General features: G+C 39.2%; 1 protein-coding gene across 3 annotated transcripts in view; it reads right to left on the reverse strand.

The window, feature by feature from the left end:
* Positions 1–26,355, reverse strand: part of FBLN1 (fibulin 1) — an 82,558-nt gene that overhangs the window by 11,268 nt on the left and 44,935 nt on the right. For 2 of the 3 annotated variants that reach the window (XM_067305104.1, XM_067305118.1), the window contains exons 14-16: positions 25,984–26,107; positions 12,260–12,402; positions 9,866–9,997 (exon numbers count right to left, since the gene is read on the reverse strand). In XM_067305104.1, the coding sequence (XP_067161205.1) occupies positions 9,866–9,997; positions 12,260–12,402; positions 25,984–26,107 (399 nt within the window). Of the gene's footprint in view, positions 1–9,865; positions 9,998–12,259; positions 12,403–17,426; positions 17,869–25,983; positions 26,108–26,355 lie in introns of those variants that run through there. The other variant, XM_067305112.1, reaches the window with a different exon arrangement.

Consider the following 26,355-nt stretch of genomic DNA (forward strand, 5'->3'; position numbering starts at 1 on the left):
TTAATATGTTTAGAAATGGTTTACAGGAGGATTTGCTCCTTTACCTTCCCAAGGATCAAGGTTAGGCTGCCAAACCTGCAGTTCCCTGAACCCTCCTTGCCCTTCTTGAAGATAGGAGTGACCTTTGTTTTTCTTACAGTCCTCTGGAATCTCCCCTGACCACCATGACCCTTCAAAGATAATTGACAATGGCCTTGCAATGCCATCAGCCAGCTCCCTCAGCACTCATGGGTGAAACCTATCATGTCCCATGGACTTGTGTATGTCCAGTTTGTTTAAATGTTCCCTTACATGATCCTTCTCTACCGAGGGTGAGTCTGGGGACTCTCCCACTGCTCTCAAAGACCCAGGATTCCTGAAGGCCCGTCTTTACCTCAGTAAAGACTGAGGTGAAGAAGGCAATGAATACTTCGGCCTGTTCCATGTGCTTTGTCACCAGATCCACTGCCCCCTTCAGCAGTGGGCCCACATTTTCTGTAGTCTTCATTTTGTTGCTGACATACCTGTAGCAGCCCTTCTTGTTGCCCTTCATGGCCCTCACCAGATTCAACTGCAGGTGGGCTTTGGCTTTCCTAGCCCCATCGCTCCACATTCGGACAGTGTCTCTATACGCATCCTGGGTCACCTGTCCCCGCTTCCACCTCTTGTATGCTTCCTTTTTATGTCTGAGTTTTGTCAAGAGCTCCTTGTTCATCCATGCAGGCTTCCCGCCACCTTTGCTTCACTTTCTGCACATAGGGAAGGACCATTCTTGAGGTTGGAGGAGGTGATCCTTGAAAATCAGTCAGCTTTCCTGGACCCCTCTCTTTTCCAGGACCATGTCCTATTACATTCCTGTAATGCCAGCTAACACTGCAGAGAACATGAAGGAATGGGGAGCTGTGCCTCCAAAGGCAGTCTCACAGGCATTATGATCCTCCAGTTCTCTCTAGTTCATGACTGTGCCTAAAGGCACAATCTAGCTGTCAGATTGCAGGCATTTCCCAGAATCCCAGATGTCTGCTGACTTAAGAAAGTTAATGCACACCTCAGATTCTTCCATCTTTCAAAGGCTAAATAGTCCTTTTCATTTTCTCTTTTTTTGTGTGAAAGCCATCTATATTTCTCTCAATTATTTGTGACAATAACAATGTAGGCTCCTGCTACGTTGTGCTCTATAGTTACTGAGATAATCATCTGTTTTATTAATAAGCAGCTGTTCTTTGGAAAATGAAATATTTCTTGGTAATCATCACTGCAGGCATCAAGCCATACGCAGAAAAATAGCTTCTGAAGATATCATTAATCCTTGAGCTGCCACGCCTGACAAACATAAATATGGTTAAAGGATTCAGAAAACTCATTAATCAAAATACAAGAACTGAAATAGATTTTCTCTTGCTTTGAAGTGTATTGCCTTCATAACATTGTGAATTAGGCCTTCATTCAAGTTTGATGGTGAACATTCTCACAAAATAATAGATTTGGAGAATCAAGTTGAGAGTTGGCTGTTAACAAGGATTCCATGCTGATGCAGGACTGCTTTACAGGAATGCAGCTGTCTATACATATCTTACCTGAAGTATCTGGGACCAAGATTTTGAAAAGCATGTGCTTTTCAAACATCAGCGTCCCAGATCTTTACTCAGATTCCTAAGAAAATGGCCTTAATTTTAAGTATTGAGCAAGAAAGTGCTTATAAAAGTCTTTAGAAGTCAGCTTTGATACACACATTTACACTTTCACAATCTACTTGATGCTCAGGGTGCATTTTCATAGTTGGTTTAAACTGATCAAAAATAGTAGTCCTGTGCTATTCCCCACCCCTTCCCTTAGATCAACACCTGAAATAAAAAAATAAACAAAAATGAAGTGTGGCCGCACAAGCACTAATACTGACAACAGAGAAAGGGCTGGAATGCTTGTCCAGGAGTGGGCAGGATAGGGGGTGCCCTTCTGAGCACCAACAGAGCCCCAGATCACTTCATACAAACCCAGCGCTCCCTATCAGGGGACAGAAAGGCAAAGGTGATTTAGGTGCCGTACCAGCATGTATTGCACCAGTGGTGCAACACAGGACTTCTAATGACTTGCCGCTGCTTTGACCACAGAGGCATGTTATCTCAGGAAAAGGCAAAAATGCCATAGCCTATATCCCCAGTCCACTTCAACAACTTCTGTACTGTGTAGCTCAGAGATATACTGTATCCTTTTCTGAGGAATGTAAAAGACGATCAGAGGTAGTGCAAGACATCCCTCAAAAAAAAAAAAGAATAGTATACTATATAGAAGGGCCTATGGCCATTTACAACCTTACCGCTCATTTCTCTAACATGCTGACAATATCTACTGATCATAGTAATTATTTATAAACCATGTAAAGACAAAGCTCTTATTTAAGGTTTCCCCAAACAATTGTGTCTAAAACTCTCCAGGTACTCATAGTCTCTGAAGTTTTCATCTAGGGTGCAGTACAGATTTTAATTTAATTTGTAAAGTTTAGCTAAAACTGCTTGAATCTGCTCCTCTTTCACCTTTTCTTTCACTTCCAAAGAAAGGAAAAAAGAAAATGGCAACTACAGTACAGGAGTTACATTTCAGCATGTTCCCAATGAAAAAGGATCTTTCTGATTAGCCTTATTCAAAAGGTTAGCAATTTGGGGGTCAATTTATAATAAATTCAATCCTTCAACTGCTCACAAAGTTTAATATCATTAACACTTGGGTTTCTTTAGAAAGCTTTGATTGCTGAGATGCATCAAATAAAGAGGCAATAAAGAGGCCTCATGGTATTAATACATTTTTTGGCCAGAAACAAATGGTAAATATTTTCAAAGCTATTATCTGTCATGTTGGATCATATGGAGCCTTGGTATTACGAAAGAATTAAAAACAACCTTTGATTTTACTGAGGTTTGGCTAGTTTACAAATACTATGATCTTTATTAAGGATACCGAATAACTTCAGAGAGATGTGCTCTTATCTTGGTTTGGCAAACTTGAAGTACTTTTAGATCTCTGGTTTGCCTTCCAGCCAAACCTCACAATGGGTTTTAATGTTGACAATGCTGTGAAATCACTCATGCCTAAAATGTAATAACTGCACTTGAAGTAGCCTCATTAAAAAATAGTTTCCACCATATATATTTTAATTCTTCCTATTGACCTTTAAGAATGTAACCTAAAATACTGTGTATTTTAAGTATCCCATGTATTACAAAAACAGGTGGAAAAACTCCAAGGCTGTATGTCCAAAATGTTCAAAATCATATATATCAGCTTCCTGATAGTTTACTCCCACTATCTGTTATTTATGCAGGATTTGGTGCCCATTACAGTAATATCCAAGTGCTTATTGTACATGCAATTACTCCATTTAGCGAGAGTGGCTTAGTTTACCCTACCTGTCCCGCTACCCCATTATTCAGTTTCAGCCAAGCTTTGATACAGTAGCATATCCTTGACATGGGGGCAATTAATTATTATAACCCTAAGCATTTCCTGGCAATGAGCCACATTATGGCACACAGCATGATATGGCTCTGCAATTCAATTTACCAAGGAAGAAAAAGTACCTAATCCCAAGGATTTGACATGAAAGCCCTTACACAGCTACTCAGTCATCAGCTAGAGGCGACAGCTCTGGGGGTATTGTTAGCAGAACTTCTGATGAAGGAAGCTTTCTGAATCTTAATGTGTGTTAATCCCTGATGAAATTCTCAAAATAAGGCTGAAGTAAGGGGTCATTTCACCACATTTGACCCCTTCAAAAATAAAGACGTTTTATTTTAAGCGAGCCATGCATCTGTGCATCGTACTGGGAAAGATTTACGATATGCCTTGAGTCTCTTATCTTCTGTCTCCAGTTTTTATAAGGTGTAGACACTACTGCAGGAATGAAATGCCTGCTACAGACACACAAATGCAGGAGCAGCCGCAGAAGCAGCTGAACAAGTGACACAAATATTTCACACTTGGAGATCCTCAGATGAAAAGGTCTCTGACTACACTCTAACAGGGGCACAGCACCTCACTAGGCTGAATTCCCTCAGACATATTCTGGGACCCTTTGCATTTCAGAGGAATTGGCATAGTGTTTTTCTTAGTGTACTGGGTTCCAAATTTGGCTACTTTTGCTCATTTATGTAATATCTCAGCCCATTGTTTAAAATTAATTCCAAAAAATGCACACTACGTAATCTGAACCAACGACCTTCAGCAGTCCTACTAGCTGTTCCTTGACTCAGGCAATTTCTCTCCCAAGCTGGCAGGTTTTAGACTTCACGCTACACTTCACAAAACTTCATCAGAGTTGCAGTGTGATTTATTTGTCTGCTGGCTTTATGGAAACTGTAACCGAAGGTGGTCTGCCTGAATGTTTTTGTGATATGTTACATCTTCCTAGCTACGGGGTGAGATGAATATTAATCAATGAAGAGTGTTTGATTAACCAGGTACTTGCAATGTGCTAGAATGAAATTTGGCATTAGGGACACTATTTTGCTCAAGCAGGAGACTCATTCTCACCAGAATAGCACCTTGAGCTTTTCTCAGATATGAAATGAAAATTTACCTCCTGCTGGAGTTGCTTGTTTGCTTCCAGAAGAGCTCTCCAGCCTGACTTTTTTTTTCTGGAGGGGAGGGAGGGTAGTGAAAGATTTGACTACTGAACAGTGCAGTCAGCAGTGTCCCGAAAGGGCAGGTTCAGGCAATAAATCTAGGATCCAGTTTACCAAATAGCTTCTGGGCACCCTAGTCTCAAATGTGTAGCTACTAATTTCAGTGGGGCAACCTGACATAGAAAAAAACCCCAAGATATTCTTTGCGGAGGGGCTCCTCCTGTGAAAGGAGCAAGCCTGGATGAAAGTGGAACAAAGATATTGAAAGGAACTGTCTTCTTTAATATGAGGCTGGAAGAGCCTGTTGAAAAACCTGCTGAATTATGTCATTGCTCTGTGTGCTCACTGTGAATGACTGGACAGGGCAAGTTTTGTCTGGCCAGACACCATTGTTGTTCCATGCTAATGACATTGTAGTCCCGACAAAAGATGGCTATTGTTGCTTACTTTGGAGTAATAGTGCCCCAAGGGGAGATAAAGTACGTGCTGAAATCCTCACCCCTGTAAACGAGGGAGCTCTCCTGGATGCCCTGACTCTGCCTACACCAAGGCTCTGTTTCACCACAGAAAAGCAGTTGTAAGTGAGCTGATACTTTCAGCATCACAGCCATGCCAAAAATCCCAAATCAGTCCTGGGATCTCATTGTGCTAAACACTGTACGAATGTACAGTAAGAGCCAGCCAGCTTCTGGCCCAAAGATAAAGAGACTAAAGAAACAAAGCATCAAGGAGAAGCACAGAGAAATGTGAAGTTACTTGCCCAGCATTGCAGACTGGGCCCGGTGACAGAGTCCAGACCCAATCTTTTGCAATCCAGTGCCCCTGAACTTAATGTCAAACCATACACACATTTGTGGGGTGGACTGAGAACAGATTTTGCCCTAACTGGGGATGGCAGAACTACCTGTGTGCTAAGGATAGGATTTCACCAAAGGTCAAGTCCAGTCTCCTTCTGCCACCCATAACAAATATGGGATCCCACACTTCCTTATGCCACCTGTTTTTGTTTATTTTTTGCCCATTTTCTAAAAGTCTGTGTTCGGCCTCTGGAATATATTAACCAATAATGATACTTTAGTAGAAACTAGAATACTAATAAACGCAGTGTTAGGTCATCAGTAGTTCAAATACTTTCTGTAACGGTTCAAAAGTAACTTCATGAACTATCACTGCCCATAGAAGAGCCTTGAAAGACAGGACAGAGATAGTAAGGAAATCCTTGGAAATGCAACTGGGACCACTGGTGTTACATTTGCTATAGAAACAGCACATGAAGAATTCAAATGATGGCTGTTACAGTAAATTCAATTTCCTGAAATAATCAGCTTCAGCAAACAGTAAGATATGTTTGCATTGGGCACAAAAATTTTTCCTGGATCCATTTGCAAGGTGAAAGACCAACACAGTAATACAATTTATAAGAGATATATAAGAGATTTGAAAAATATGAATGTCTATATATAACAGTAACAATGGAGGGCAGTAGCCCACATCTGTGGAATTACAAGCAACTACTGAAATCAGTGTATTCAAGCACCAGCACAACACCCCTAATACTCAGTAGGTACAACTGAAATTTTGTAATTGCATTGGCTCAGGATGTTTTTGCTAAGAATAGTATCATTCTGCTTAATAGGCAAGAATATATGGTTAGGTTAGTACCAAGTTCTCTGTGGAAGATTTCAGCCTCTCAATACTACTTTTAGTGGCATTAAGAAATTGTAAAACCTTCCTGGATTTTACCAGACGATGAGGTGGTATTATAGTCAACTAAGGTAATGAATGCATAGCTGAGGGGGAAAATGCTTTATAGTACCTGATAATACCTTAGGCATTAATAGAGCATTTTTGTACAAGCTGAAAATGCATTCTTCATTTTTCACTGACAGCTGGTTAAAACAGGAATGCAGTGAAAAGTCTATAAAAGCTTTTTTAAAAAAAGGATAGGTCTGCACTTCTGTTTTTCTCCCTCCCATGCTAAGAAGTGATGTGCAGTTGTTAACAGTATCTTCTGGATTCAATGCCACCTTGAACTGCAACCACAGCGGGCAACAGGTTTTTGAACCAGGAAAAATGGGGTGTGGCATCCTTCAGTAATACAACTGAGTAGCAATATTGGAGAAAACTCTGTACAACTCTCTTTTTCTGCAGGTGCATAGAGTCTGTGCACTGCCACTCCAGAGGGTTGAGTTCCATTCTTTCTATTCCATTGGATGCTGCTTTCTGTAGGTCTAGATAGCCAGTTTCTGGAGTCTGTGCTCATTTCTTTTGGCTCCTCCACTTTTGGCACTGCTGCTTATTGATTCCTGTTTGACATATGCTCTTTCCTTGCCTCTTTCTTCTCCTACCTTTATGGTTGCTCCTCCTACATCTCCTTTGGGAGATCTTGTTCCTTCCCCTGGGGCAGCTCTTTCCTCTGTTTCTAGTTTCTTCTTTTTCCTTCCTCACAACCTGCTCCTACACATTCTCCTCTCCTCCTGTGACCTCAGCTACTATCTCTCCATCAGCAAGTCACAAACCAACTGCTAGCTGATCAGTCATTCTCCATCCAGTCCTACACATTTCTTAGTTTCACCAACATCTTCTTCTTGATGTCTCAGAGTCAGCTTAAATGGATAATGGCTAAAACTGATGACCTGACTCTCTTCGGTCCTCAATTCTCTACCAATGCTGAAGTTCTCCCTTTCCTACTAAGACTCCATTTTTGATAGCTCCTCTTTCTCTATAAACCATTGCCAAAGAAAGCTGCACTTTATCACTCTATTCAGTGTTACACTTTTGAGAGCCTCTTGTTCCTTTCCATTCACACAGACAAAGCTTAGGCACAGGTCCTTCTTAAGGCATGATCTCTCTTCTTCATGTTGCGACAACCCATTTTATTAATGAAAGACTCCCTGCAAGACCATCTTCATCGTCTACTGATCTGTCCTTTCTCCCTCTCTTTTCCTAATGCTCCCTCCTTTCTTTGAATCCATTCATTGCTTTCCTCTGCCCTGTGACACCAAATGAAGGCTGGTCTGCTAGGCTTCTTATGCCACATCCCTACATTTCTTATGTTCTTATAACTTACTGGGATAACCGGTAATCTTTTTTACACCATCTATGGACTTCCTCTCTTTTCCACCCTTTCTATAAAGTCTTCCCCTTTCTTCCCAAGGTGGACTCTCTTTGTGAACTCCCGTGGACTAGAATCCTACCTTATTTATTTGTTTTGGAAACTTCCCAGCACTTTTTGGGGAACACCTAACATTCTGATTCTTAATGAAAAGAAGAACAATATTAGGATGAGAGCAACAGAACTGCTGCTGGCAGAATTATTTGCAATCCTAATTTCACACATACAACACTCTGTCCTGAATCTCTGCCCCTTCAGGTAATATCAGCTGGGTTTTCGTTTTGTTTTTCCTCTTCCAATTGTGCTGCAGGCAGTTTGCTTTGCAGCTTCCATCCATTAATCTCAAAGTACTTTTACATACAGGAATTAATTAAGACTCACACATACAGGGATTAATTAAGACAGTAATAGGCATGTTTTATCGTCTCCACGTTACACATGGGGGAACTGAGGTGAAGAAACAGTTGCCCAACTCTTTTGGAGGGCTGGGAATCTAGTTAGCCATAAATCAAATCCTCTCAACCTGGTATGTAAAAATATCCTTTCTCTCCAAAACGTTGTGAAGTATATATCCACTTTACCAAGTAAAGTGCCATTGACATACAGTCCTATTATTCAAAATGGGAACGCTTCACTCAGGCAAATGCCTTGACCAGTCACATTTTTAAACACATCCTTCTTTATTATTTCAGGCAAAAGGAAGCACACAGCAAGAGAAGCAAACTACTGTAACTACTGTGGGATCTGATAACATTTATACTCTTTAAAAGAATCAACTCAATACCTGTAATCTGTAATTTTATAATCCCGCTTTAACAGACTCTCCCTCTTCCTCAGCATTCACATGTATACTTCAGTTTGATAAAGAAAGAAATATAAACCTCATGACATCATTTTTATCTGCAGCGCACAAAAGCTTCACACAGCTGACACTGTAGTATCATGCTTCTGAAATGCAACAGTGCCACCTTCAGTTCACACTAAATATGGCTTGCACACAAAACCTCAGTGTGGAAGAAGCACGAGGATTTTTCCTGTCATCCAGAAAAGTCTTGATAGAAAGCACAAAAGCACACATATAAACCTGAGCAGAACCTGGACATTCACACACTGAAGCGCAAATGTTCACACAGAATGGCAGTGCTTTATTTTCACAAATGAACATCAACAAAGAGCAATTAAATACTACTTTCCAATAGACCTGCCCTGGCATATTCATAGTCTTGAGTACAAGAATCACAGAATATTCCCCTGCCACTGCACCAGCAACTCACATGTGGGCAGAGCAGCCTCTTTCTTGGGATCCTCATATAATTTGCCAACAACGCCTGGGTACGCTGTGTCCCAGAGTGAGAGCCAAACTACAGTATATCCGCTGTACTACAGCTATACTACATACACAATCTACACTCCACACTGCATACAGTAGGCACTGTACCCTGCAACAAGGCTCTGCTCTGAAAGGAGCCTACCAGAAGACACAACCCCAGGTTGCGTTGCAGCCCCTCCATGGTGTGTGATGAGGTGCATGTCTAGCACATGACCCGTATACACAGGTATACTCCCTGCCATGTCTCCTGCCTGCCAAATTGAGACTAAATTGAATGTGTATGTTACATTCTGTTGTGCAAGTTTCTTCTAAACCACAGCATTTGACAGATCCCTTTTACCCCCAACAGAAAGAGATAGTTACTTAAAACTGAACTAGCCTGTCATTTAATATTAAAACAGAAAACAGTTTCAGTAAATTCAGTCTTGCTTTAAAGGTTTGATTATTATCCAAAAATTTGATGCCATGATGTTTAAACAAGAATAGTTAACTAAATTTACAGTCTCCTTGCTGTCAGACTCCAGATTTTATATTTGGTTTGATTATAATGGCAAAACCCCAATTTGTATATGTAATTAGAGCCAAATCTAAAAAAAGTTAATGTATATCACAAATTAAAGTTGAAGACTCTGGTATTTTGAATGAAAAATAAGTGATATCAGTTCAGATGAGACATATCTGACTGGAAAGGGAGAATATTAAACCAATACAGGCTTGAAAATCAAGAGGTAAAAGAATTACCTGAGATAATTTCTTTGACCTTGTTCTACAATATTATTGAGACAAAAAGTGTCTACTGTAAACATAGAGCACTATACTCACCCACTGTCATACCATCCATGTAACGCTTGATGATATCAAAGGAATCTCTTAAATTTCCTTCTGTTATGTCAAATATGATATCTGCCTGATTGGCCGGATATGTAGGTGTGATGGCACGAAGAAAAATGATCTCTGCAAATAAAGAGTATCATGAAACGGATAAGAATTAATGACAACATCACTGAAGAACCTGATAGAATTTGATGTAGAATGACTTGTCCTTAAAGCTGATAATGGATACTTACCCCGCTCCCAGTTTGTGTATTAAAACGGAAAGAAAGAACATCTGGGGGAAGTGAAGATTCTGATCTATCTATTCACTCCTCCTGCACTATCCAAGAAGCCTTGCAGTCAAAACACTATTAATTTTAGAGTTCAGAAAGACCACTCTTGGAGATCAGCCAGATTTTCCACGTGTGTCTAAAAAGGACAACACTCAGGTTGCACAGAGTGGAAGGTGGAAGGGGACCAAACAGATTAACACCCAAACTCTGGTTCCCTTAGACAGTGAAACAAAAGCATTGCCATTACAAATTGTAGATTACAGAGTTCTTTCAAGTACTGGAGGAGTGCTTTCGGTTTAAAAAAAAAAAAAAAAAGCAAGGCTATTTTTCAAACCTCTTGTGAGGGAGCTAAGTATTATATTCTCATTATTACCCTCGCTGTACAGAAGATGAAACTAAATCATAGAGTTATAAGAATTCACCCAAGGCCATGTGCTGGTTTACAGTTTAAGGACATCTTCTGGGCTTCAAGTATTACTCTCAGATCGCTCAGTCTCATCTCTTTTTATTAAATCATGAGGATGGACTAATGAGGGAACTGTCTGGGAAGCATTCTGGGCCAAATCCATAGCTCTGCTGCCAGTACACCTGGTGAAGCTAAAGGGGTGTGTATGAGAGTAAAAGTGGCTATGGGGCATTCTTCCATTCTCTGTGATGTAGGGCCAGCTAAGGGCTGAAATAGGCCTGATGCAATTTATAGCAGCTTTATGGATCTAAGTTATTGGTGGCTACGTTGTTCTCATATGAACTCCTGTGCTGGCCAAATATTAGGATGTCTTTTGCTCCACTCCTTCTGATTGGAAGGGTTTTGAGAGTGACTGACATGGTAGTGAAGAATCAGCTTTGGCTTTCATTTTGGGACAGTCTTCTCAGGTAGCAAGACTGAGACTCCAGTTGGATCAGAAATAGGGATTTAAGATCTTCAAAAACCCCTCCAAAATAATCTTCCTTTCCTCCTTTCCCTTATCCCTTTTCTGTGTCTTTACTACACAGTAAGTTGCTGAGTGGGTCATCCTACAGAGAACCAGAGCTGAAGGCAGTCATTCCACCTGTGGATGTGGAGGCCATCCCCAGCAAAGCTGGTGGGCAATGAATACAAAAGCCGAAGAGCAAAATCTGGCTCTTGATTTGTAAGTTTATTTGTGAACTAAGCAAAGTGAGTGTGATCCCCATGAAAACTACAAGACTTAAGGCCTGCGGGTACTGCAGAGGCCAAAGAAACTAAAGATACACACAAAGGTGCCTATCAGAGTGCATAATGGGGGGATGGAAAACTCACTTTGGATAACTGGGCATTCTGCTTGTGTTAAGAAAGCCAGGCTGGACATCTGTATCAGTAAATTTTATGATATTGATTATGTTAACTGTACAGGAAGCATCGATTGGATGCAAACAGATTTTACTGCTTTAGACATGGTCATTTTTTAAAAAAAATAAGCATGAGATTTTCAGAACAGACAGTGTGATTTCTAAGTGCAAATCCCATTGGCTTTCAAGGAGTTTGTTCTCCAAAGCCACTTGGACACTTTTAGAAAATCTTAGGTTGAAAGCTTTCTGTCCAGTCCCTGGAATTTCCCTTCACTTATTCTATGTTTAAAAAGCAACACTATTTTTTCATAGGTCAAAAATTAGCAAATCACAGTACTAGATGGTATATACAGCCTACTGCATTTTGTGATTAATGCCTGCATGTATGTAAAGGCCGTACCCTAGGAACAAGCCACTGGCCAATAGTGAACAATAGACTATAAACAGATGAGAAGAAATATATAAAAGTACCTACTCTCTATGGCAAAATCTGCAAGAGAGAGAAGAAAGAAGTCATGGAGCACACAGATAGTATGTGAGTAAATGTGGTAAACGAGAATTCAGATTCAGTATTTCCTTAGACTGGGAAGCTGTATGAGTTAGAACTCAGAATGACTTTTTTTTCCCCATAAAATTAAAACTCCTGGATACTGAAGGTTTTAATTAAACAAATAGTACACTATAATTTGGACCATGCAAACATTTTACTGCACTGGTAGCTAGTCTGGCTTTAGGCAAGGATTTCCGGTGGAGGTTTTATATGTTGCAGTCTATTAAATGGAACAAGGAATACACCACTTACCTTCAGGTCTTGTAAATTCTCTGAACGTGGGCAGTGAAATGACAGTGTGGGAAATTGTATGGACTGGATCCAACACACAGTTGACATCATTTGGTCGACAAGACTTAATGCAACGGATAGTATCTGTCTTTTCAAGTCTGACACTAAGAGAAACAAGAGAGAGATACATATATATCCTGAAAATGAATTGTGTTTTGCAGTCTAGGGAGCTAAAAATTGTAATTGATATAAGAGTTCACTCTTCACCTCAAAAGCTTAGACAAAAGCAGGTCATCAGAACTGCTGGACCACAGTAATTTTGCTTGGCTAAGGGTTGTAGTCAACCCCCCCTCAAAACCAGTTCTTCAAGCCCAAGCATATACAAATAGGAAGAACTGTAGAGCGTGAGATGCCCATGTAAAGTGCTTTTCAAGTACAAGCATAACCAAAGGATGAGGTCCAGATCCTCAGCTGCAGTACTTTGGCAGGGTTTCATCAGTTTCACTAGAGCCACACTAATTTACGTAAGCCTTTTTGTATTCCGTTTGATATCCGACAGTCATCCAAAGAAGAAACAATTGTTCCCATTCTAGAAATCTAGCAGGAAATATCAGAAGGGCTAACTTTCTTTCACAATCTTCAGGGCAGCAAGAACTAGAAAAGCCTTCTCTTCAGTCTTTTTTCATATCCCTCCCCCCACTTTCCATCTAAACTGAGAAAACAGAGAGGAACAGAAACTGGGGGAGGAAAAAGTTAACCACATTATTTAAAACCTCAAAGATTGAATACTGAGTTTGGGGAAATGGTAAAGGTCATTTCTTATTCCCTCTCAACCAGCTGCTCATTCGTCCCTGAAAGTCTATTAAAAGTTAAATGACTTCTTCTCACCCTTGTCCACTAGAGTGAATTTAAAGTCACTTACAGTTCAAGAACTTCACACAATACCCAGTCTGTGTTCAGGAGAGATGAAAAGACTATGCTGGGACTTAACAATGTGACTAAGCCCCACAAATGATCTCAACTTTGACCTGCCCATTTCTTCATATTTCTAAGCAGAAAAAAGAAAAGACTGCAGCATCAGAGAGTGGGAATTAAAAGATTAAAAGGAAGAAAAATTCACTGAGTAAGAGGGAAATAAAAATTGAAGCTTTAGCTTGTCAAATATCTCTAGAAACAAATGGTTCTGGCCCTTTTCAGAATGCGTTACCCAAGTCCACACCTACAAGCCATCTTTTTTCAAATGTTCAAAGGGACTTAATGGCTCTATTAATAATAAATATATCAGTAACTTCTTATTATATGCTACCCACATTTGCTCATCAAAGAAAACAAAACTGAACATGCTGATTTTGTATGAAGCTAAAATAAAGATAAAAGAAAACACACGACTCAACATTAAGGAAATCATGCTTCAACAGATATGAACTGGCATAGTCCAAGGGAAGGCAATGAAGCTGGGTTAATTTACACCAGCTGAGTCAAGCTTGTTATTCTCATTCCATAGCTGATGTTTTGAGACTGGAGATGGAGAATGGAGATACAGGCCAGGAGGGACCTTTTACTTCCCACCTTCATCTCGGTAGGAAGCATTTCATGGTTTCCTAGATGTGTCATAGGGTTCAGAATAAGGCTTTCTGCTGAAATGCTGGTCGTTTTAGAATGAATTAATTCTGGATATACGGACTTAATAGCCTGATCTAAGGTAACAAATTATTTTTATTTTTTTTGCTTATTTTAAACTCTAGCTTCCAAATGAAGAAAGGATCTCCAGCTAGTTGACCCTCACATGTGTAGAGTAAGGATCAGCTAAATTACACAGCCTAGTTCCGGTGTAAAATAGCCTATTTCAAACATGTAACAAATAGAATTGAAGCAAAATGTACATCAGTCACATTTATTTTTCTCTCTCTCTCTTCCTTCCTATTGTGTATAGGGAATTTAACAGGCATTTACATATGTGCAGCCATACAAACAAACACTGAATGTTTCCTCACAGTCCTGCTGAGCTGGAGTAGTAACAGCCAAGTCAGTCTGGTTTTACTTCCAGTAACATGTTTACAGATCCTGAAACATTTCTTTAAAAGTTTTTCTCTTTGTGTTACATAGCACATAAGGAATGAACTATGGCATCATCTAAAGGTTTCAGTGACACCAAAAAGCAGTAACTTGCATACCTCATTTTGCGACTTTGTTATTTAGACAGTATCAACATAATACATAAAAGAGCATCATGAATTTTCAAAGCTGTATTTAAACAATAGAATTGGTATGCAAAAACATTCTGGTGGGAATGTCTGAAGCATTCAGTATTGGTCTGCCTTTGCTCCCATTAAAAGGAAAGGGAGCTTTACTCTTGACTTCAGTTGGAACAGCATTTGACAAACACAAATGTTTCTGAAATTCCCATCCAAAAGAGTCATTAATTTGTTAAAGATGAAGTCCTAAATATGACTTATATTCATAGTTCTCACTCCTGATTCAATAGAGTAAAGCATTCTGACATGAATTAGGTATTCTGCATGTGGAAACTGAGGATCACAACCACCACAAGTGATTTGTTTGTGTCTGTGGCTAACTATAACTAATTTCTAGATCCATCCAGTCTGCAACTATATAAATGGTAGACGTAGACTTTTGTGTCATTTCTGTTTCTCTGTGTTGTTTCTCTTTCCTCTTGCAAATCCTGCAGCTTTTCCTTTTGCTCTGTCCTCACTGCGAAGCTCAAGTTTCTGCTTTCATCTTCCCCCACCTAAATTTTCATTCTCTGAACTCCTTTCTTTTGGGATCTCTGCTAATTGCAGCATCATATCCAAAATGCAGTTAGTAACACTTGTTTCTCCCATTGCTTGGACTGCATATCCTTACACATCTCTTGGAACAATTTTTTTCATAACTAGCATCTATTTCAAATTCTTAATATTTATTATTAATGATGTGCTCTGCTCTCAAAATACTCTTTTGATTTTATCCGTACACATCATATTTGTATTTTATCCTCTGGTTAGCTGATGCTTTCCTTACTGCTTCCATCCTCCTATAGTGGGCGCTGTGACCGACAAAGGTTTTTTTCTATGTGCTGAGAACTTTCTTTATTCAAATCTTTCCTTGAAGTTTGCTCTCTATCATGAATTGCAGCTCTGCAGCTGGCACCTCCTCTATGCTTTTTTTTTCATTAAAAAAAAGAAATAAGTTAAGAAACAGCCCAGCTGCTCTGATTATTGTGCAAATAATGCTTTCCTGAATACATTTTTTTCTTTCCTCCTGGGATCTAGTGTCATTCTTTTTCATGTTCTCTGTCTGATTTAATTAGTATGATCTTTAGAATGGGAGCCCTGATTTCATTTTCATTTGGAAAGTCCCATGCACATAAGTGGTGCTATATAATTAACTGTTTTTAAAAGTTCCAATTACACTGCAGCATTAAAGTATCTAATACAGTAGAACCTGAGCTCTCTGTTCTTAAATTGCTTGCTGAGTGCAAGCATGCAATAAAATGATAGTGTATGGTAGCATTTTACAATATTGAGGGCCAAATTCTCACATTCCCTTCTTTTCCTGCCAAACAAATATATATTAATGCTTGCAAAGATTAAGTTTATTTTTGAATCTTTATTCTACCTAATTATGGCCTCATAATGAACTGGTAGCCAGAGGGCATTTGTATACGAGCATCTTCTGTGGTGGTAAGAAACCCCATTAGCTTGAGTAGCATGGGCTTGTGCTTTCAAATTGAAAGCTGGAACTCCATCCCCACTGGCAACTTCTGGCAGCTTTATAAATATGTGTCAACAGACTCATTAAACATTGGCATTCCTCATGGGACTTGAACTCCTGTTAGCCAGCTGGGATAAACTTTGCCTTAGGGAGCATGTATACTCTGGCAGAGTGCTGCTATCATGTCCCAGTTTAGTCCTTGGCTAACAATGAGCCTAAGAGCCTGCAGCTTACAGCTAATTAATAGAGTAATTCCTTGTGTTCAGGTGATTAAAGCTTGTGATCTTGGTTTAGAAGATTCCCAGTTTCTAACCTTGTTCCTTGGCTGCGCTGTCTGTATTTACATAGCTAGGGATTTTTGTAGATATATATACACATGGATTATTCTTCACTCAGCTATGGATTGACCATTCTGTCTATGTAGGATAGAGATATCTGAGCCCAGGACAGTGCCAAAGAGCATTAATTTTTGGATCATACCTCTGGGCCTGAGCTTTTAATATTTATTAATACAAAGACTGAAGAGTAAAACAAATTCTCTTCCAGCTCATAAACACCATATTTCCAAAGAAATCCCAGATGCATTGTCTACCTTGCCCTTGGTGTCACGAAAGTAAAAGAAGATTTGGCTTTTGAAATTCTGGATGACCTTTCAGGGCTGGTAGTTAAAAAAAAAGAAAACTCTTTACAGTTGCAAAGTTATCGGTTCTGATATGGAAGTTAGAGAGAGGAAAATGTTATGAGACCAACTAAGCACTTTTATCAAATGTTCATGTAGACAATTCTCAGGATGTAGCCTGTGAAATAGCAAGGAGCTCTCTGCTGCTACTTGAATCCTGTTAGGAGTTCACTGCTATTTTCCCATATTAGTTGTACAATTCAGTGAAAATTCCATAGAAAGGAAGATGAAATATCTCTAAAATAAATCTTCATTAGAAGAGATTCTCTTTTGTACCATCCTTAAAAGTTAGAATAGGGATTTGTAGCTGGTGTAAATCAGCACAGGCTCATTGGCTACAAAAGAGCAATGATAATTATTGCAAGTTGAGAATCCTACTCTACGTTTTCAAAGTGATGTGTGTGTTGGTGTACCTCTGAGGTTCCAAGGGGCTGTTACGACCTCTTAATAGATTTTTATTTTCAGAAAATACACAGTAATTCCCCACCGATGATGAAACTCTCTATAAAGATATCTCAGTTTAGGCAGCTCATATCAGGTATTTATCACTGTTTTGAAAATTCAGACCTAAACATACGCAACTGTGTATCATCAGATGAGACCAACTCCACTACTGCGTGAAGTGAATTAACAGTTCAGTCCTCAATATTCAGCTAATAAGCTACTGACACCTATTTTGGCTTTCTATAATGATGTACAGCACACATAAGAATCTCCCCAATTGAGATGTTCAGTAATGGAAGAAAGTGGAGAACTGTAATGATGATGGCAAATAAAATGCAAGTGCAGCATGCAACAGATGAACTAAAACTTTATTAAAACTGGAAAAAAAAGCTACTGTCAAAAGAGAAAAGGTAGCCACTGATGCCTGAAAGTTAGGGATCAAAGCTGTGCAGAGACAAAGATAAAAAGCTTGGCAATAAATGTGTTGACAGTTCCATGGCGGAAAAGTTGCATTTGAATGGTCAGAAGAAGGTCTCTGGGCTCTGTGATTTGCCGCTGCATGACCACAATGCCACTGTGGTTGTTCACTTTTTTTGTGGTGAAAAAACCCTCCTGGTTCCCGCTGATGATGGACAGCAGAATTTTATCCCCAGGGACAGCATTGGAAGGGCCCATGCGGAAAATGTCGGTGGGTACTTGAATGTTGGTAGGAAAAGAGAGGTGATAGTAGGTTATTCTCAGAGGCAGGCTCTGGCACTCCTTATTTTCATTACAAGGCAAGCGCTCACAGCGACTGCAAGAAAAGTGAGAACACAAGACAAGAGGAAGATTAGTGTACATTTAGCAAGCGTGATAGGAAAGCAAGGGCAGTGGGGATGGGAAAAGATATGTTGACTTGCATACTGTATCCATTCTTCAGCCTGACATCTCAGTCACATTGCAAACGGACATTTATTAAATAAAGATGAACATGTCTGTAGTTGGTGCTTTTGGAGGAGAGTTGCCATTTTAAGAAGTGTTGCCCTTTCTTTGCATGCACTGATGAATTAAGACTCACATCTCATTATGGGTGAGAATTTATTAGCGTTTTGAACCTTCCTCAAGAGAATACAGGGTTTTTTTTCCTATTTTTTTAAGTTTTATTCTTTCGCTGACTGGACATATGTTAAATAAGGAAAAAGATCTTAAGTGATTAGTGAGTTGAACATGTCCTATTTGGGATGTCCTTAGAGGGTTAGATTTTAAGACAGCAAAATATTCTGAAAACCACCATGTATGCTTACAAGGTGTTGGTCTTTCCAAGAGAGAAGGGGCACTCCAGGTACTGCACTGTGTAGGCTCACCATCTGACAGTGTACAGAAAAATGCAAATCTTATTTCCAACACTGCCTGTATGTTTTGGTTTATTTGCTTTGAAGAAAAATTTCCTTTTTCTTCCTGATGTAGCACTGTATTTCTCTGTGCCACTAGGAGAACCAACTTAAGTCAGTCTAACACACACCTAAGCAAGCACTGAAAACAAGGTCCAACAGCCTGACATCTCCAGCACGTGCCCTACATATTCAGTCCGCTCTTACACAGGCTTGAGTCACGGGAATGATGCCAACAAGTGAGAAAGTTACCCTTTGCTAATTGCTGTTTTCTTCCCCTATCACTAGGTGCTGTATTACAGGAACACATCCAGAGGACTAGTAAGAGGTCACCCATACAGACTGAAAATGAACAATGAACTCAATCCCAATGACAGCACTGGAAATTATGAGCTACATGGAGGGAGCAATCTCCTTCCTGCTAATCCTGTAAAACATGACATAGGTATATGCATTAATATGTCACAGTTACTAAGAATGTCATAGTTTACCAGCATATTAATCAGTATTTAACATGTCATGCCAGCTGGTAGGTTTGAGAAGTATTTAGAGAATCACATGAAAGAAAGATGATGTGAATTTCAGATTAAAGACCTGCTCAAATCACCAAATTCAATCTGGTATCTGAATGTCTTCTCAAACAGGTGCTTGAGTCCTGCATTTTATGCCAGAAGTAGAGCTAGATGTTATGATCAGAGCTGGATGTTGACTTTGCAAAATTCGGAGATGAAAAGATTGTGCATTTAGCTCCAAACCTGCCTTGTGCACAGCCATGCAACAAATAAATCAGGTACAACATTCTCTCAATTCAAAAGCAATATTCAGTCCACAGGTTGAGGTTTTAGAACCTGAACTATTTATTCAGGGATACTATTACTGCAAGTTTTTTCTCTACAAAGAAATGTTCCAGCATGAAAGCATGGATTGCTTCTTTCTTTCTCAAAGCATGGTAAGAAATCTTGAGTGCCCATTTCATTTATTTTATTTTGACACATTCAGTTGAGCTCCTATCAGAAGTATCTGGTATCAACAGAATGGTGGCTCATAAGCAAGCACCACTTTGCTCCTTGACAGTGCATGGTGATCTGAATTCCAGAAACTTCTCATTACATGCAGAACAACTATTTCCAAAAAAAAAAGTAGTTAAATGTACCCTCAATTCTTCAGTTAATTTATGTTTTAACACTGTTTGCAAACCAAAGTACAAAGAAATCCTTTGAAGACTTAAGTGCATTCTTAGTTTTATTCATGTGTGTAAAGAGCATGCACAAGTCTTCACAGGATGGCCATCTAATTAGGTGTGGATACTCTTGGATATTTTTAAGTATAGTGACTTTTGCATTCTTTTCTGAAATGTCATCAATTTATTTGGCTTTGTTGAAATCATGCAGCTACTTGGTATTGTTGAAATCAAGAAGTAAGTTAAGACATTTAATTTCTTGACTGAAAATGTTTACTTCATGTCAGTCTTTTTGGAAGCATTTACATGGTCATAAAGATGCCATGATTTATTCTTTTATAAAAGTAAAATACGCTTTATAATAATAGCTAGAATTAAAAAAAACCCAACATTAAAGCTCCCAACTTCCTAAGATTTGAAAAAGGGCCTTCTGCTGATTCAGAAAGTTATTTGTGGAGACAGATATGGCTGTGGGTAGGAGTTAGAATTATTTGGAACTGATCATTTTTTATCTTTATTGTTGGTGGTACGCAACACACACTGCACACTTCACTATAGGTTTGGTTAATGTGCACTAATTTTTCCACAAAGAAGAGACAGCAAGTATTATTTCTTTCAAGAACCAGAGTTCATTCTGGGGTCATGCACCACAGCGGCAACAAACAATGAGCATTTAAATCCCAGTGTACCCTCTAGACCTTATTCTAAATGCTTCCCTTCAGCAGGCAGAAGAAAATCATACGGTAGGGGAATTTTACAACCTACTGCTAGTGAACGAGCAGACCAAGACCACGGGTGCTGCTCCAACTCTGTGGTATCTCACGACGGATTAGTTGGCCATGCAGCTACTGCGCCCGGCTACCACAAAGTGTCGCTGTGGGTAAGAGCACTAAAGGAACCTATTGAAAAAGAAAAGCGCTGAGGAGGGAGCAATCTACTACCAAAGAAATACAACCTGCAGAGCAAGTAAAACATAAAATACTTTGCAGGGAGACAGTTCTAAGTAAATCTTTATAATTCCTGCAAACCTCCTCAATTAGGCACATGGGCTTGAAAAATAAGCATACAATGCTGCTAAAAACCTATTCCTCTATTAATTCCTGATTATTTTAGCTCCCTATATCGCTTGTTACTCTTTTCTCTTAAGTTATTTTACTTGGCTGAAATACTGGCTGCAAAGAATTAGTGGTAGTATAAGTTTTATGTACCAAATATTGGTTACTCATAAAGGAAAATAAAACTACCAAGAACAGAGAGATTTCGTTTTTCAGAATGACTACAACATTTCCTAACAGAGGTGAGGAGAAAGTATTTTCAGTCTTTCTTCCTGTTAATTTCTGAGTCAGGTTTTCACTTGGTACAGAGGCAGTTTATTCAATTGTGCTGAAAAGAGCTGAGAGTTGTATTAGAACTTCTCAAGCTCTGATGGGAAAAGAACTTTTTAGCAGAATTTAGAGCTTTGTAGTTTATTTTATACAGGGAAACCATCTCAATATGCTGAAGGACAAACCAAATATTACTACTGAACTATACACTACACTTCTTTGAAATTTAACTCTTTGCAGGTTTACAGAGCTGTAACAATCCTCTGTACCTCCTAGAATATATTCCACTACAAAGGCACTCATTTATTCTGTCATCAGTGCGTATTTCTTTTCAACATGTTGCATCTTGCCTTGAGGCCCAGATGGGCCCTTAGCTGGGCTGTATCCACATCATGGACCTCTACATTTATGTTAACGCAGCAACTGAGTAGAAAAGGTGGTTGTTGTCCTAAACAGACCAGATCTTAAAGGGAATGAAACCAACAGCTGGTTGGTTTTCACAGATATTTCTTAAACATATAAGAACGGTCAGGATCTGAAGTTCCTCTTCAGGCTCAGGCAGGAATGTAGTATATAGTAATACAGAAAATAAGATGGACAAATCCTGTGCATGTTCCTCCTATCTACAGCTGGAAAGTCTTAAATAGTTTTAAGCTGTAGAAGGCACAGACCCATATCCATTTTGCCCTTACCACCAAGCCTTTATATCCTATCCTTGTCTCATTCATCTCTTTCCCAGCCTGGTTCCTTCTCCCCAACCCCTTTCCTTGCCTACTCTCCCTTCCTGGTCACTCAGACATCTGGCATCAGGACTTTCTACTCAGTCAGTGCCAATCCTCTTCTCCTTGCTCCATGTTCCCCTGATTGTCACTTAGTTCTCTCAATTCCTAGCTCACAGACCTAGTCCCTAAACATACCCCCCTTTCCCTCAGTATCTTTGTGCAACCATTCCAAATTATCTTTTGTTCTACCAGTCTTCATCTAAACCTGGAATCAATCACCCTTAACCGGTAAGGTTAACCCTTAACCCTTTCTACCATCATATCCTACACTGTTTTCCAGTGCTGGTTTCCCCTTTGTATCTGAATTGTGTCACCCAGTTTTATTTTCCACCCTTCAAGCATCTCCCAGATTCATTCTCCTCTCCTGGTTACAGTTTCAGATCCTACCCTCTCTGCATTCAGCCTCCTTATCCCTAAATACTCCTTTCCTTCCTACTGAATGGGCTTTTCTCTCATCTCTGTTAGAAACTGTTTTCTTATCCATGGAGTCTGGGTGGTCTCTGAAAGCATGGAAGAAACAGGCTCTGGGGCTGTCAGGTCTGAGCGCCTGGCCCAGAACAGATAGGAGCCGACATTACAGGGAAAATCTGGCTTCATTCCTGTGGCCATATGTGGGAGTGGGCTCAGATAGTCTGTGGAGTCAGCATATGCACATTTCAGACTGCTTTGAGAGCTGCAAGAGGTTCAAGCCTGCTAGGTCAGAAAAGAATTATTTGCTGCTAAAAAACAAAGACCTCTCTATTGATAAGAGGAATTAAATTGAATTGTGGACAGTCAAACACAAAGACAGGTTGCCATGAAGACTATGAAAACCTTATCACTGAAGGACTTGAGGAAAAAGTTAAAGAAACACTTCTCATAAATACTCTAGGTAGAACTGATTGTGTTTTGGGGCAAAGGAGTGGATTAAGATTATCCTTCAAGGCCCTCATTTTCTAAAGTTTATGAAAAAAGACTAACTGCAATATTACAAAGTTCATAACTTCAAAAGTTTTAGAGGTTTTGATAAGGATGACCAGAAGTGCAAAAGTCATCTCTTAACAAATTTCAAATCTCTGCTCCAAAAAATGATGGCAAACTGTTCAAAGAAAAAAATCATCAAAATATCTTAAACACATGAAATAATGTGCTCCTCTCTACCCTCCTTCCTGGAAATGAGTGAACTTCTTTGGCTGAAATTTTCCAAAACTTGAGTGTGAGTCAGACACCTGGCATGTAAAATTTTAGCCCTTGGTTAAGTTTTGGCAAAATTCTAAGCAGTTAAAAACAGGTTCTAGTAATAAGAAGTGACAAGCAACTTTAATAATAAGCAGACATGTCTAGAATATAAGAATATTTCCCATTCTGGCTCAATGGAGCATACATTTCTGACATACTGCCACAACCACTTCTTTATCTTTTCTACTGTTTTTCTTGGCCTAAATATTACAAATGTTTGACTTAAGTGTCACATAAAGAGAATTGAATTGTTATGCAATTTGAAAACAAAAAAGCCTTTGCCAAGGGGAGTACAGCAAGTTAAGCTCTATTGTGAGTAGCAGTAAATCTTAATTATCCTTGGAAAAACACCAAGCCTATAAGCTGCTCAAGAAAAAAAAAAACATGCAGAATTTAAGTAAAAGAGATAAGACCTTTAATAAAATTGTTACCATCAAGGTCTGTGCCAGGCACTTTGCTGGATATTTGGGGAAGTTTACATATTGTGTTTGTTTATGAAGCTTGGGATATTTTTACAGCATTCTGAACTTTCAGCCTACATCATTTGATGATACTGTGATTACTTCACTTAACAACAGTTACCACTGGAATAGCCACCATGCAAAATCTCCACTTTAAAGGTATTAGGTAAGGAAGTTTTTGGATCACTGAGGGTTGTTGTTGCCTGTATATAAGGATTTTAAGTAAAAATAAGAAAGAACAAACTTGTATTTGTAGGGCTGAGGCCTATTAAGTTATAGTTGTTCTGAAAAACATATTGGGGAATAGATTAAGAAGTCCTGTCAACTGCCAACTTGATGGTAATGGAAAATGTTTTGTCTTTCTCATGATGTGCCAAGTTGGTAAACCTGGAATGTGTTTTGAATAAAAAAGAGAAGCAACTGGTATCTCTAATAGATAAAATGTTAAGGGAAGCCAATGATTTTGATTTTGGAATCTTGGCACAAGGTTAAGTGAAAAAGCAATTTAATGTCATTATCATGCAAATGCTAATGAAGTCATGCTACCTACCAGCCCACAGTACCCTATGTTGGGTTATATATGCCAAAGATAAATGATTCAAGAATATGTACATTAGTGTGAATGTAGAAAGGGTGCAAAAGAATTGCCTTATGAGATTATTCCCCAAGGGACACAAAGTAACCCAATACATACCCTTCATCCTGTTTCTCAAATGCTGGTAAGATACTCTCATACTGGCTGAGTATGAGACTACCTATCTCCCCATTGAACTAACATGGATTTTTGCAATAAGGGTAATGAACTCATATTCTTTGATTTATGTGAATATATTGCTATGATAAATTTAGTAATTGTGTCTGTAGATTTTGAGAGGAGCAAACCTACTAAATCCAACAAGATAGTAACTCGAAGAATTAAAATAATCAGAACTCCACCAAGCACTTGCAGGGCTTTTGTTTGACTCAGCTTAATTATAGCCCTAGCACATCAGAGGAGTCTCTCTCTATAAGCCTGAGTTAGGCAGAGTAAGCGAACACAGGGCCCCAAAAACCCAGACTTAGCAAAACAATTCAGACATTCTACTACTTCCAAAAAGGATCCCTTAAATCTCAAATAGCCATTAATTTTAACACATGCATAAAAATATAGAGGAAAAAGAAGATGAATTCAGGAAAAATAAGAAAATTAAGAGACTAACAACTGAGAAACTATTTTTGGGAAGGAAAAGATAACTGAAAAATTCTACAAGAGAAACAGAATGTGATATAATTTTTTTATGAACTCTGCAACTCAAAGTTCAGAAGAGTAAAAATCTGCTAATTCTGCTTAGTGGCCCATTGCAAATGATTGATATTTTTTTAACTAGGATACAAATGAACAAACAATACTACAAATAAAGAGAACATCTGCCTCATGAGGTACTTTTTGCTCATTGACTTGACAAACATTACTTAAATGTTAATTACTATTGACACTTCTAAAAATATGAGTATATATTATAAGTATATATTTTAATACTATGAACTGCCTCTGCAGCATTCTGATCAAATACACCTGCCATGCCACTTGTATGGCATTTTACAGCTTAAGATTTAAATGGAAACTAACACCACAAGGTCCTACTGAGGAAGAACAACATTAGCTTCATTCTACAGAGGAGGTATAGAGTACCCAACTTATCTAAGAGATGACAGGCGTAAGAGCATTGACTGTGGAGAGCAATAGTGGGTTGATGACCACTGTGATTTGTCATCTTTCCTCCCTAGCTGGTGGAACCTACACTTACCTGCGTATGGGGCACATGGGTGGACTGTGGAGCAGCCTTCAGCAGAACCGCTGGAGTAGGGGGCTACTATAAAGCTGTGAGGCAGGAGGAAAAGCAATCAGGTGCATCAGCCATAAGCTCTAGCTACACTACTGAAATTTTGCAAGGATTTCATCACATTGCTAGCACCATTGGAAAGGTGTAAATGATCTGCTTCTCTTTCCATACCTGTGTCTCATGTTTTCAACACACAAACGCACAGACGTTCTCTGATCTTGGTTAACAGACACAGATAGCAACTGACATACCACACTTGCTAGGGTTCACAGCCTTGTTAACAGCAGTGATACTGAAATGGCATTAAAAATAAGACATTTTTGCAATGCTTTGCAACAGCACTGGTAAGACTTTAGAGAGGGAGCTAAAAACAAAATGAGTTTTTCACTGGAGTGTAATAGCCAGCAAAGACTGAAGGGAAAGAAAAGTCAGAATTCTGAAGCTGAATGTAACCCCCCTAAACATTTGACTGCAGGGTAGCTAGACAGAGAACATCAGATTATGGCTCTATAAATCATTACAATGCAAAGCACTGACACACATCAGCTGTGTTGTCTGTCAGCTTGATGTTATTTTTTAAGGAAATACCTTTTTCTAGGCTGAAACAGGAGCATAAGAAAGGGATCAGACCTGTGCGTGACAAAACATAGGGTAGGCCTACCAACAAAGTATATAGTCAGTCAGCAGTGGTGTGACATGAAGATCATGTCACCACAAAACTCTTCTACCTTGAAAAAGAAAGTACTTACGTATCTCCCGATTTCCGGTAATTTTCTGGACATTCCAAAGACAGACAGCGAAAGCCCCCCTGGATGTTAAAGCAGGTCTCGTTGAATGAACAGTTGTGCGTTTCTGCAACACACTCATCAATATCTGCCAAATGGAAAAGATGAGTGAATTAAATACATGCACATTCCTCTACTTACAGGTGCCAGGTGATGAGGGCATCATATTAGGTACTGTACGATACAGGGAGCAACTAAATGTTATTACAGGATGGGGAGGGCGGGAGAAAAAAAAAAAAAAAGCAGAAGAAAACTAAGCCAACAAGAAGGCTAGCAAGGTAAGAACAGGAAGAGCAGCAGTGCCACTAAGTGGACAAGACCTAAATATTTGCTGAA

Source organism: Apteryx mantelli, chromosome 1, assembly GCF_036417845.1.
Source record: "Apteryx mantelli isolate bAptMan1 chromosome 1, bAptMan1.hap1, whole genome shotgun sequence".
Taxonomy (NCBI): domain Eukaryota; kingdom Metazoa; phylum Chordata; class Aves; order Apterygiformes; family Apterygidae; genus Apteryx; species Apteryx mantelli.